The sequence below is a fragment of the Coffea arabica genome, chromosome 4e (assembly GCF_036785885.1).
Source record: "Coffea arabica cultivar ET-39 chromosome 4e, Coffea Arabica ET-39 HiFi, whole genome shotgun sequence".
NCBI classification, from domain to species: Eukaryota; Viridiplantae; Streptophyta; class Magnoliopsida; order Gentianales; family Rubiaceae; genus Coffea; species Coffea arabica.
This window is the reverse complement of record NC_092317.1, coordinates 36,428,813-36,442,441: the sequence shown is the minus strand read 5'-3', so window position 1 is coordinate 36,442,441 and position 13,629 is coordinate 36,428,813. Positions and strand designations below refer to the sequence as shown.

The 13,629-nt window shown below is 45.2% G+C and overlaps 1 protein-coding gene across 1 annotated transcript; it reads right to left on the bottom strand.

Moving 5' to 3' along the window:
• Positions 1-1,233: 1,233 nt before the first annotated feature.
• LOC140005600 (uncharacterized) lies at positions 1,234-10,403 on the bottom strand. Its single transcript, XM_072046608.1, has 4 exons — positions 10,155-10,403; positions 9,921-10,021; positions 2,349-2,787; positions 1,234-1,962 (listed from the first exon to the last, which is right to left on the bottom strand). Exons 1-4 carry the CDS (start codon positions 10,401-10,403, stop codon positions 1,234-1,236), a joined length of 1,518 nt encoding a protein of 505 aa, XP_071902709.1.
• Positions 10,404-13,629: the final 3,226 nt, after the last annotated feature.

Genomic DNA, 13,629 nt, shown 5'->3' with positions numbered 1-13,629 from the left:
TCGGCAACAAAATTTGCCTCGCGGAAGATGTGAAAAAACGAAACAGACACTTGATCCAGAAGACGACGGATTCGTCTCAGCAAATTGCAATATGACCAATCCCCTGGAGCCGACGTTTTAACTAGCGACACAAGAACTGCAGAGTCCACCTCCACTAAAACCTCCCGGAACCCCCGTTCTATGCATACTCGCAACCCTTCCAAAACTGCTAGTGCCTCGGCTTGCAAGACCCCCCTCTCCCCAAACTCCTTATAAAAAGCAAACACAAGTCTGCCATTAGAAACTCGAAGCACCCCTCCTCCACTGGCCCTTCCATTAACCACGCTAGCATCTGTGTTTAATTTGTATCGCTGGGCCGGAGGTTTAGTCCATGTAACAGGCGCCGCCTGCCGTTTACGGGTCCCCATCCAAGCCAAGCTTGCCCACTCACAATCTAAATCACCATAGAACTGTGCCTTCTCCAATTTCTTTGCCTTTCCCATGTCCTGTATGAAGTTCACCACCTCTCGTATAACCCTCTGGGCCGAGAATGCTTGTTCTTCGAACCTGGCCTTATTTCGTCCCTGCCAGATGAACCAAGATATCAAGATCGGAAGGAGACACCTGATATGGTGTGCGGGGAGGTGCGGTAGCGATGTGGCCCATTTCATCCATAGTTGCTGGAGATCCTCAAGTGGCAAGAGACGGATGCCAAACCTATTACCAAAATGTCCCCAAACCCCCATTGCCACTGGGCCATTGACAAATAGATGGGGCACCGATTCCACATCCTCTAGACAGCAGGAACATCTGGACACCAAGGGCAACCCTCTCCTACGGAGCACCGAATCCAAGGGAACAAAGTTTCTTAACAGCCTCCAAGCAAATATAGACAACTTCAGGAGTACACCCCTATTCCAAACCAGACCATGCATCGAGAAGCTACCCCTGCATTGCCGACACAGCTCCCAAGCCGTCCTCAGTGAGAAGCACCCATTCACCGACCGTGCCCACATGATTCGATCCTGCCCCTCTAGGTCGAAAGGAATATCCGTTATCACATCAACAAGGTGGTCCGGAAGCCAGTCCAGGAGACGATCCCTGTTCCACCCTTCCCGTCCCAAGAACTCTACCACCAAAAAGTGAGGGGTGCCCCTATTCGCCAATACCAAAGTGCCGAGGGGTCCAAGCTCACACCAAGTGTCAATCCAGAAGTCCACCACCCCCATTCCTAGACTCCACGAAATTTGCGTCTCAGCCTTCTCTCGTATACTCAGCCTTCAGTCGAGCGACCTCTGCCCTTAAAGGGTGATGATCACCGATGTACTTAGAGTACATAAAATCTGACCAGATGGATCCCTGCTGACGAAGTCTCCACCACAATTTATAGGAGAAGGCCGTGACCATGTCATTCAATGACCTCACCCCCAATCCACCCTTTTCTGTGGGGAAGCACAGCCTTTCCCAAGACGCCCAGTGTATGCGTTTTGAATCGTGTGCTTTGTCCCATAAAAGAGCATTAAATATTTTCCCCAGGGCAACTATGACTACCTTGGGGGGTTTAAGTACCTGCAGAAGATACATCGGCATCGAGTTCAAGACATGCTTTATCAGAATTAACTTTTCCCCGGTGGACAACAGCCTCGTGCTCCAGTGACAAACTCGCGCCCTCACCTTTGCAATAATCCCATCGAAGACAAACGAAGAGCAGCTCCCATGAGAAATGGGGACCCCAAGATAGACGAGAGGAAGGGACTGTCGTTGAAACCCCAGAATGTTAGAAACAAGGCTTACCTGCACCTCAGTCACCCTAGATGGACACACAAAGCAGCTCTTGGCTGCATTAATTTTCTGCCCGAAATACTGCTGATATTGCTTGAAGAAGCCACCAACTGCCTCTAAGGTCTCCCTCGACAGCCTCGTGAAAACAATGACATCGTCCGCGAAGGCCAAATATGGGACGTTAAGGCCTCCAGCCTGCTGCTACTAATACAAATAAGACTGGAGAAATCGGATCCCCTGTCTGACTCCTCGCGTCGACTTGAAAATCCCGCCGGTTCTCTATTGACCAACATTAAAAACCAATTATTTGCAACTAGACGAAAGATCAGATCGACCGTATTTTCTTCAAACCCAAATGCCCTAAGCAAAAAGAGGAGAAATGACCACTCCACTCTATCATACGCTTTTTCCATATCTAGTTTGATCATAAGGTTTGGGACTTCCAACCGTCGATCGAGTTCCTGTGCATGCTCTTGTGCCAGCAATATGTTATCCATTATTTACCGCCTCGGGACAAAATCGGTCTGCCAGGGAGAGATCAACTGGGGTAGGAGCTTGTTTAGTCTGTTGGTCACAAGTTTAGATACAATCTTGGAGCTAACGTTACACAGACTGATTGGCCGGAAGTCCTGCCAGCGAGATGCCCCTGCAATTTTCGGTATTAGCACAATTGATGTGCTGGTAACTGCTTTTGGCAACCATCCACCCTTGAAATAATCCTGAACCACCGCCCCCAACTCCTCCTTAATTATCCCCCAACACGCCTGATAGAAATCAGACCCAAAACCATCTGGGCCAGGGGCACTGTCTGAGCTAATCGAGAACATTACATCCCGAACCTCATCCAGTGATGGCAGTGCCAGCAGGCTCTCGTTATCCTCCCGAGACACACTTGGCAGAGTGAAAGGCAAAACTGGATGCCGATCGGTGTCTCTATCCGAGTTGAACAGCGTCTCAAAGAACGAAGCTGCTGAGCTCTTGATGTCCTCAACCGCTGTTAGCCACTGCCCCGTCGGGCTGCGTATCCTGGAAATATAATTAGAAGCCCGCCATTGTCGAACCGCCGCATGGAAAAAAGCAATATTTGCATCCCCGTGTGAGAACCCGTAATTTTCTTAATTTCTAGGTTTTATTTTCTTTTAAATGCACGCTTTTTCACATTTTCTTTATTCAGAAAATTTTAAAAATAACTTTTATGAGTAAATATGGTTTTTAAATCATTTTTCTAGTATAAGTTAGTTTATAAGGTTTTAAGAGTGTATACCGGATGTGGGACCCACTAGTGCGGTAAGTTCGATAAAATTAGATCAATTAGGTTAAGTTGTGTATTCCGGGTTTAATTTATCAGGTGTTAAGAGATAATTAGAAGTTACCTAGATGGATTATCATTGGAGAGACAAAAGGATAGAGTTGCATTAAAAAGGTGACAAGTGTCACTTTATGATTTAAAGTTGGACTTTGACCACTATTCATTTACTTTACTAATTAGTCAATTTGGACCCAAAATCATCTTCATTCATCAAGCATCTTAGCCGGCCCTCACTAGAAGAAAAGAAAAGAAAGCTCTCAACTTGTTTCTTCCATTTCTTGCACAAATCTAATAAATCAACCGTTTAAAATTTCAATTTCTCCATAAAAACTCTTAGTTTAGTAGTAGTGAGGTTGTTGGTGAAGTGGTTTGGAAGAAAATGGTTCTAAGTTGGCTCCTTTCTTGAGTTGGTAAGGTGAGTAGCTAAGGAACGCCTCTTTTGTTCTCAATAATGTTTACTTAGTGATTTGTGATAGCCAAAGAGGTGATTTTGAGTAAGATTTTGTGCCTTTTGGTGGAGATTGGTGAATTTTTATATTTATTCTTGATTTTTCTGTTTTATGTGTTTAATATTGCGTGGCCATGGATGATGGCTTGGAATAGTTTAGAATGAAGCTATAGTGCGTAAATTGTAGCTAATTGCGAAAAATTTCCACTTTGTGCGAAAAATTCCAGATTAGGGTTTCAATTAACCCTGTTCTGTCCGGTACTGTTTGGATAGGAAGAAGGCCGAATTAGCCTTAGATTAAAACATGAAAGTTGTAGAAAATAATATTTTATAGTTGTCTGTAAAATTTCAGTCCAATCCAAGCTCGGTAGCTTGTGAAAAGATGGGAATACCCAGACTGCCCTAGGTAGGAGTTCGGCGGTCAGGGTTGGCAGTTCACCCGAATTGACCGCTACCATTCACCCCGATGCGTACTGATTTTGATTTTGGCCAAAACACGAAAGTTGTAGTGTTGTGTCTTAACTTTCTAACGGCCCTAGAAACGCCCCAATTGGACTTCGGTAGCCTGAGTTATGGTCATTTAACTAGAATGCGGTTAGCTAACCTATTTGTGCGATTCTAGTTTGGTACATTGAAATTTTGACCTAGCTACACTACGAACTGGACTGAGTGGTCTTCAGCAAAGTAGTATCTCTTTATCTTAGCTTTGAATCGGTGTAAATTGCACCTCAATCCGATAAGTGTAGTTTTAGTTGTGTTCGTTCCGCTAAGCAACGTCAAATCTGCCTTTTGTTTTCCAACCTAAACTTCATTTCCGCACATGTCCTAACTTGATTTTGCACTTATACGTTCTAATTGGTCTTACTCTAGTAGTATGTAGATTCGGTTTATGACTCGTACTCGAATCTCATTGTGTTTTATTGTATGTTTTAGGACGTGCCGGTGACGCGGAGCGCTCGTTGGGCAGAAATTTGTGATTTCACTCTGTGTTTGCTTGGTGAGTGTACTACTCACGTGATTGTTGCTACATGGCTTGGTTATACTTGAAATTTATGACTTGAATGCTTATGTATATGGATGAAATTGTTTGAAACGAGGGTATACTTTATCACTCTCGCGCTCTATGACTGATATGACTGTTTACTGCATTAATTGAATTCTACTTGAACATACTTGAACTGGGATCGTTTGGACGAGTCTCCAACGACCATTACTGTTATCACTGAGCTCAACCCCATTGGTGGTCAATTGAATCGAGCTGGCAAGGGCTTGATCGAGAAAATTGACAAGCCATGGGGACTGTTTATGTGGAATCCTTGGGTATGAGACTCTTGATTCCGGTATACTCGAGTATTACCATTTCTGAACTGATTGGAGTTCGGGCCTAGTAGGGGTATGTGAGGTGGAAGGAATCGGTGAAAGTGAAATTTACGGTATTGGTTACTCCTTAAGCGTTGACGGAGGGTCAACGGGGCGAGATCAAGTATGGCAAGCCGGGATAAGGGCTCTTGAGAGCCGACCGTATCCTTTTAAATATCTTTATTGAAACGTGATGCGAATTGACTCACTTATTGGATGTGTTTGGATTGAATAGCTTTGTGCTTATGTGAACTTTGTTACTTGGGTGATGGTACCTCATTGGGCGAAAACTCACTCCATTAAATTTTGTTTTCCTTACAGGGAACTACTTTTGGGAACTATGATGTTTTGAAGCACGAGTTGTGCTAGTTTTAATATATTTTTGTAAAGCTCCTCGATAGTTGGAAAACCGTAAATGTATTTTGATCTAATTATCTTCCTTTTGTTTTGTAAATTACAAACGTATGTGTATAACATTGTTTAAACTTGTTCATGTATCCTATTTGGTTTGGAAATATTTTTCTGAGTTATATGACATGGCACCCACTATTCATTGGCGATTTTGATTTTCGTGTTGCTATTTTGCAAATTTGAATAGATCGAGCGCGCTATTGCCTTCCGGAACGTTTTAGAACGTATTTTGCTGTCTCGTTAGTCCTGGCGAGAGTTGGGCAGGCAGTCCGCTGACCCCTTTGGTACGCCTTAGGGGGAAGTGGAGCTGTCACAGGTGGTATCAAAGCCTAGGCTTGAATTAGCTTGGGCGTGTTAGAAATGGTCGACTTGAGGATTATATTTGATTATTTCTTTAAGAGTATTTAAGTTTAACTACGCTTTTGGTGTAAGATAGATGGACATAGTGGGCCTAGTGGTAGCGCTGCTGGTGAGCGACCCCGCGGAGTACTTCCGATGATTAAGTACCAGATCCGGCCGAGAGGGGCCGTCGTACGTTGGAGTTCGGCTAACTGCTTTCGACGTTGTGAGTGCCGACACACCTATGCCTACCCCAACACAGTCGTGTTAGCCGTGGTAGAGGAAAGGAAGGAGTTGGTGAAGGATAACGCTAGGCTTGAGGCTGAAGTAAACCAACTGAGGGAAGCCAACCAGAGGCAAGCTGAGCAAATCAAGGAGCTTGAATACGACGTGGTTGAGGGCCAGGATAGAGTAGACGACCTTTGTGCCCAACTTGGGAGGCGCGTGAACGCATGGTCAAGAGGGCTAGGAAAGTGAGGGTTAGAGCCTAGTCGATCTTGCACATTTACGATGATTTGCTCGAGGAGGAGAGGGATGAGACTTCATGTACGGGAGGCGGGGTTGGAGGTGAACCCGCCCAGTCGGGAGGGTCCACTAGTCCGACGACGGACTAAGCCGTTACCTTAGGTTATTTTGGATGGTTTTGTCTACCGTATATAGGAGGGATAGGGAATGGTAGATCGGGGAAAGAACTTCAGTTAGTCATTTTTGTACGTTTGGACTAGCCATGTATATATTACTTTTGATGATGCCGTTCCCTTATGGGCTATCTTTGTTTGTACTTGACTGACTGTTAATATGTGACTTGTTTGACTTCATTTTGTATGTATATATGCTTTATTGTGAAAAGCCTTTGGTTCCTTACTTACATATATTGTTATATTTTTTTGTATAGCTACGTTTACTTAGATAGATTAGACGTCATGGAAGGGACACATAGTGGTCGGGGACGTGGACGCGGGAGTAAGCAACCCACGTCGGAAAGGGGCGCTGGGGAAACCTTATCCGGACCAGACCCTGAATCTAGGGTTGACCCTAATGTCCAAATAGCTGCTGCTATGCAACAAATGACTAATTTACTAGCCCAAGTGATGCAGCAACAGGGTCAAAACCCTAACCCCAACCCTGGCAACCCTGGCAACCACGTAGAGTCGAGGACTGGGCTCTCGAGAGATTTTAAAAATTTGCCCCACCAAAGTTCATTGGGGGCCCGATTCAGATGTAGCCGAAAAGTGGATAGAGAAGATGGTGGATATCTTTGCTGCCATGCACTACACCGAGGAGAGGCAAGTGACTTTCGCCGTTTTTCAGCTAGAAGGGGCGGCTCGTTCCTGGTGGAATGTTATTCGGTAAAAGTGGGAATGGGAGCAAACGCCCAGGACCTGGGTGAATTTTATGCGAGAATTCAACGCAAAATTCTTCCCTCCCCTGGTTCAGGAACGGAAGGAAGATGAATTTATTCGACTTCGTCAGGGGGCCCAATCCGTAGCAGAGTACGAGAGCCAGTTCACCCCCCGAGCTAATCATGACCGAGCAACGGCGGATAAGGCGCTTTATCCAGGGCCTGAACGTGGAAATACAAAAGGACCTCGCGGTGGCACAGATTAAGGTTTTAGTGAGGCCGTAGAGAAAGCTCAACGGGTGGAAAGCGCTAGGCTACAGGTAAGAAACTTCCAGACAAAGAAGCGAGGCTTTCTTGGCAGCAATTCAGGGCAAGGAGATAAGAGTGCCCCTCCCAAGTTCGGACGGGGAGCCAGAGGAGGAAGGCAGTCGGGTATAAGTAGAGGGGCCCAGTCAAGGGATGGCTGAACTGGGAGAAGCCAGGGAGGAGGCTTCCAAAGAGGTTCGGGTTTGGCATCCCGTGGACCCTGTGGATATTACGGAAAGCCAAACCACTCGGAGGATAACTGCTGGAAGAAGGAGGGAAAGTGTCTGCGTTGCGGAAGCGCAAACCATCAGCGTGCCACATGCCCAATTTTAAAACAAGATGGAAAGGGAAGTCAACAACCACCGAGGACCAACGCTGGACCAGCTAAGGGAGACGGGACGAAACCCAAGGTTGCGGCTCGAGTGTACTCGTTAGAGCCACAGCAGGTCCCAGAATCTTCCGAGGTCGTAGAAGGTATGATCCCTGTATTCCACCGCTTTGCAAAGGTTTTAGTAGATCCCGGTGCCACCCATTCCTTCGTTAACCCTAATTTTATGTGTGGCATTAATATAAAACCTATTAGTTTACCTTATGACCTAGAAGTTAGTACACCTACGGGTGATCATCGTTTGATTATTAGCCTGATTTATAAAGACTGTGAGGTTTGGGTAGGAGAGAAGAGATTATTGGGGGATTTGATAAGTTTGTCCATTAAGGGGTATGACGTGATCTTGGGCATGGACTGGTTAGCCAGGTATAATGCCCAACTAGATTGTAAGAAGAAAGTGGTAGAGGTCCGCATTCCAGGTGAGACAACCTTAAGGTTAGATATAAGGGGCAGGTTAACCTCATCCGCCTTGATCTCGGTCATCTGGACTAGGAAACTGCTAAGTAGAGGGGTGCAAGGGTTCTTAGCCTTTCTGATCAATACCCCCACCGACAAAGTGAAGGTAGAGGACGTGTACATAGTAAAGGAATATTCAGATGTGTTTCCTGATGAGTTAGTAGCTCTATCTCCGGAAAAAGAGATCGAATTACAAATCGAACTGTTACCGGGAACGTCGCCCATCTCGAAAACCCCATATTGGATGGCCCCTGCGGAACTTAAGGAGTTGAAATTGCAGTTACATGACCTTTTGGAGCGGGGGTTCATCCAAGAGAGTGGGTCTCCTTGGGTAAAATGGTATGAGACGAGGGTGTACTTTATCACTCTCGCGCTCTATGGCTGATGTGACTGTTTACTGCATTAATTGAATTCTACTTGAACATACTTGAACTGGGGTCGTTTGGACGAGTTTCCAACGACCATTACTGTTATCACTAAACTCAACCCCATTGGTGGTCAATTGAATCAAGCCGGCAAGGGCTTGGTCGAGAAAGTTGACAAGCCATGGGGACTGTTTATGTGGAATCCTTGGGTATGAGACTCTTGATTCCGGTATACTCGAGTATTACCATTTCTGAACTGATTGGAGTTCAGGCCCGGTAGGGGTATGTGAGGTGGAAGGAATCGGTGAAAGTGGAGTCTACGGTATTGATTACTCCTTAAGCGTTGATGGAGGGTTAATGGGGCGAGATCAAGTATGGCAAGCCGGGATAAGGGCTCTTGAGAGCCGACCGTATCCTTTTAAATATCTTTATTGAAATGTGATGCGAATTGACTCACTTATTGGATGTGTTTGGATTGAATAGCTTTGTACTTATGTGAACTTTGTTACTTGGGTGATGGTACCTCATTGGGTAAGCTCACTCCATTAAATTTTGTTTTCCTTACAGGGAACCACTTTTGGGGACTATGATGTTTTGAAGCACGAGTTGAGCTAGTTTTAATATATTTTTGTAAAGCTCCTCGATAGTTGAAAAACCCTAAATGTATTTTGATCTAATTATCTTCCATTTATTTTGTAAATTACAAACGTATGTGTATAACACTGTTTAACCCTGTTCATGTATCCTATTTGGTTTGGAAATGTTTTCCCAAGTTATATGACATGGCACCCACTATTCATTGGCGGTTTTGATTTTCATGTTGCTATTTTGCAAATTTGAATAGATTGAGCGCGCTATTACCTTTCGGAACGTTTTAGAACGTATTTAACTGCCTCGTTAGTCCTAGCGAGAGTTGGGCAGGTAGTCTGCTGACCCCTTTGGTACGCCTTAGGGGGAAGTGGGACTGTCACAGGGCGCATGATCTGACCGCCCCCTTGCCAAGTGCAGCACCTTTGAAATAGCGTACTGCTCGGCCCATTCACGATTCATTAACACCCTGTCCGGTCGCTGCCACATAGTCCCATTCGTCCAGGTGAATGGCGACCCTTCAAGGTCGACCGATGCCAAGCCACAATTAAAGGTCGTTTGATTGAACTCTTCCATGTTTCGAACGTTCGGTGGCGTCCCCCCTAGATGCTCTGAGGCTTCTGAAATGATGTTAAAATCCCCAGCCACCATTCAGGGTCCTTGGCGGGAGCTCGCCAGCCTCTCCATGGCACCCCAAAGAGGCCGTCTAGCTACCCCCGTGGACCGAGCATAGATTGTCGAGAGAAAGAATAGACCAGAAGGAGAGGTGAGTTCCATATCTACCAATTGATCTGCGAATGTGCTAAATGTTAGATTGAGATTACAGTCCCATAAAACCCATATCTTACCGTCCACAAAGGAGGCTGCCGATGTACACCCTACAAACCGTTTCACAAAGTCTAACTGCCCTTCCTCCGACATAGGCTCCAACAAAATCAAAATTTTTGCACTAAAATCAAATTTCATCTTCTTTAAATATCGGAGCGAATCCATTTTTGACGCACCCCGTATATTCCATACCAAAAAATTAATTGGACCTAGCATTGGAATGAAGAGCATCGCTTTCGTGTGTCCCTACCAACCATATCTGCATTTGTGGGCCTGCTAAATCCCTCCGCCTCCTTGTTGTTGCCCCTCGAATCAATGAGCAGCACCTCCAGTGCTGAAATTGCAGTAGGATTCTGCCCACGTTGCTCCGGTCTGCTAGCCTGCTCCAACCGCCGCGTCAATTGTACCTGCATGGCGCGAAGGTCCTCAAACCGCAGTCCTTTAGCCGCCTCTCCACGCACCGAGCTAAGCGACACAGCTCCTCTCGGACGCAACTCCACCATCTCGTCACCTACCCCCTCAAGGACCCCAAAAGAATTGATGAGTTGCCCATGCAACGCCCTGGACCCATGGTCCCCCCCCAGCAGGCTGGAGCATCAATGCGCTTAATCCCCTTGTCTCTTCCTCCCCCACTCCAGCCGCGTCCATTGCTGCCATATCTGGCTCACTAGCATGACCCCCCTGATCCATCAAACCCGAAGTATGATCCTCCCCATCAACTCTATGATTGTCCAACCCTGTAGTCGCCATTGAATTTTGGGTAGCCACTGGAATAAGTGGTTGAGGTTTATTCAGAGACCCCAGGGGCGCAGACTTCACGTCCATCCCCACAACGTTCAGACTGGCCATCGTCTGCTCCACCACAGGCTGTCGCGAGAGGCCAAGCCCTCCACCATCACCCTCCACCAAAGTATTCCCCCCAACAACTACATCCTGCGAGCAACCAGCCCTTGGCTGCTCCTCCTTCCTCTCAGCCTCACCTTGACGTGACCCAGCCTCAGGGACTCGCCTCTGTTTGTATATTTCCTTCTCCTTTCTACCGTCTGCCCTGGGCTGCCCTGCGATGGCTTGCCGTGCGGCAGGGTTCTTAACCCACAATCTTCCTCGTTATGGCCTTGATAGAAGCAATGGCTGCAGTATTTGGGAATGTTTTCTGGCACCAGAGCCTGCCAGAAACCCAGTTTGTCTCCAAAAGAAACCCACACCCTGTGCGGCAGCGCCCTCAGAAGGTTCACCTCCACACACACTCTTGCTGTGCTTGGTCTTCAGCCCAAAGCAGTTGCAAAATCCACGCACAACGGTCGACCCAAGCAGCCAGCGATCGCAAAGAGACAATCTTTCTGAAACAAGTGAACAGGTAGTTTCGGAAGAGCAAACCATACAGGTACCAACGGGGATTCGCAATCCACGTGGAAATCTATAGTCCACTTGAATACATGCATTGGAGCATCATGAATATACCAAATATTGCGGGACCAGATGCGATAGAAGTCTGCTTCGTTCATGAGCCGAATCAAAACATGTCGTCGATCCAACAGACCAATAGAGGCCGAATCTTTTAGATCCAAGGTGTGAAAGAATTTGCGTAAATCCTCCATGGGTGGTCGACCCTTGGAGAACTTGCCCACCAGTGCGAATTGGAAAGGAACTGCAACTCGTTCAATATCCGCCATTAGGAAGGTCATTGTCGGCTCCCCCTTGTGCATGGAGATGGCGGCTTGTACCTTTGGTTCAGAAGATGACATCGCAGCAAAGGACTTGGAGTGAAATCCGAGCGGCTGGGAGGAGGCCACCACAGCCGCGAAGGAAGGGCGACGCTCTTCCTGCCGAACACCATGAAGGGGTGCCCCCTCACCCGGGGGTGGGGGCTGCTCAGCCATGAAGGCCGGATACCCGGCGGCGCTAGATGGTAGTACGATCCCCCACAGAACCCTACTTGCATGCAAAAAACCTAATCAAGCACCCTTTGAATGGAAAATGTTTTTCTTTTTTAATATTTCATGATTGCTTTTGTTTGTTAATATTTCGTGTACGTACAATATTGTACAAATTTCTTTTTTACCTTTTTTAACCTCAAGCTGCTGATGCACTGCACTAACAGATTAGTCGAATGTCGTTGCTGCTGTAGTTGTTGAACTATACTATAGGCCAGTAGCATACATATAGACCAGTTGAACTATACTCTACGTCCCATATATATATATATATTTTAAAAATTCGTCACTTTATTCAACCAAAGAAAAGGTTACATTCTGGGAGTATCACGTAAGGATCTAATCCTGCGAAATGAGGGAAAAGCAAGCTGATCTAAGCGATAGGCACCCCATATATATATATATATGTATATAAAATTTAAGTCCCAGCACATACATATATATATTGTATCTACACACACACACAGAGAGATTCATGTGTATGTAAGAATTATTAATGTGGATACATATAATAAGAAGTGAGTGCAGTCATCATCGGCGCCATCCTCATTCATGTATACTCTGTGTGTATAATGGCGGAGCCACCTCCTCTTCGCCTCCATCATCATCATCCATCCTTTCCCAGTACTCCTAACATCATCTACGACTTCATCACACAACCTGCTACAGAACCCAACCCCCATCATTTATTATCTAAAATTCACAATACAAGTAATATAAAATATTATTCTATTTATGATGTGTTTTCAAGGAACTTAAGAAGTGATTGTGTGTGAAAATACATTTATGTATGTGTAAATGTGTTTATATATGTGAAGAAAATTTTTTTTGTATATTAAAATATATGTGAAAAAAGTTTATATATTAAAATGTATTAATTAATATGTTGGGTTATATTTGGATCAAGGGTTTGAGATAATCCAATATGACCCAACCCAAAATCAACCCAATCTAAAGTTGGGCGGGTTGGGTATAACCCATTTAAGTGAAAATCCAATATTAACCCGCCCAAAACCTGCTTAACCCGTCCAATTGCCAGGTATATTAGTATGCTTCGGGGGGTGGGCGCGGGTCGGGTACCCGCCCCATTTACCATTTGGCTGACCCGACCCGTACCTTGCGGGTCAGCCATTTTTTGACTCTTACCCGTCCCGCATATCAGCGGGTACCCTATAATCGATACCCGCTAAGATAGGGTTGGGTCAACAGGTACCCGTCCCACCCCATTTATCATTTAATTTTAAAAAAAATGATTTATATCAATTTAATTTTATATTTTACACATTCATCTAGGATTTAAGAAATATTTTTTTTCTAATAAAAGGTTTCCCACCAAGAAACAAGCATGTGAAGAAAATGTAAGATAAAGGAAAAAAATTAAAAGAATTCGAAATCAATAAAAGTTTGAAATAAGTAGCACAATTTTTAATATATATGTTCCGCATTAATTAAACTTTTTTCTATAAAATATAAGATCATGGCCTCTACAAATGAATCTTGTAAATAAACTATAGCCTCTCATATTTGTAATGCAATTTGTTCAATAAAATTACTTATTTAGTTCTTATTATTTTCTAGTGTGTTTATAAAAATAAAATATATATATATGCGGGGCAGATCGGGTACCCGCGGGTTTTTAATTATGTGACCCTAACCCGCCCCGCATCTTAGTGGGTACCCGACCCTCTTTTGACCCGATCAAATAATAAAAATCGGATATCTTAATTTTCGGATCGGATCGGATATGACGGGTTTTCGGGTTAGCGGATAATTTTGTCCACCCCTAGTGGGCTCC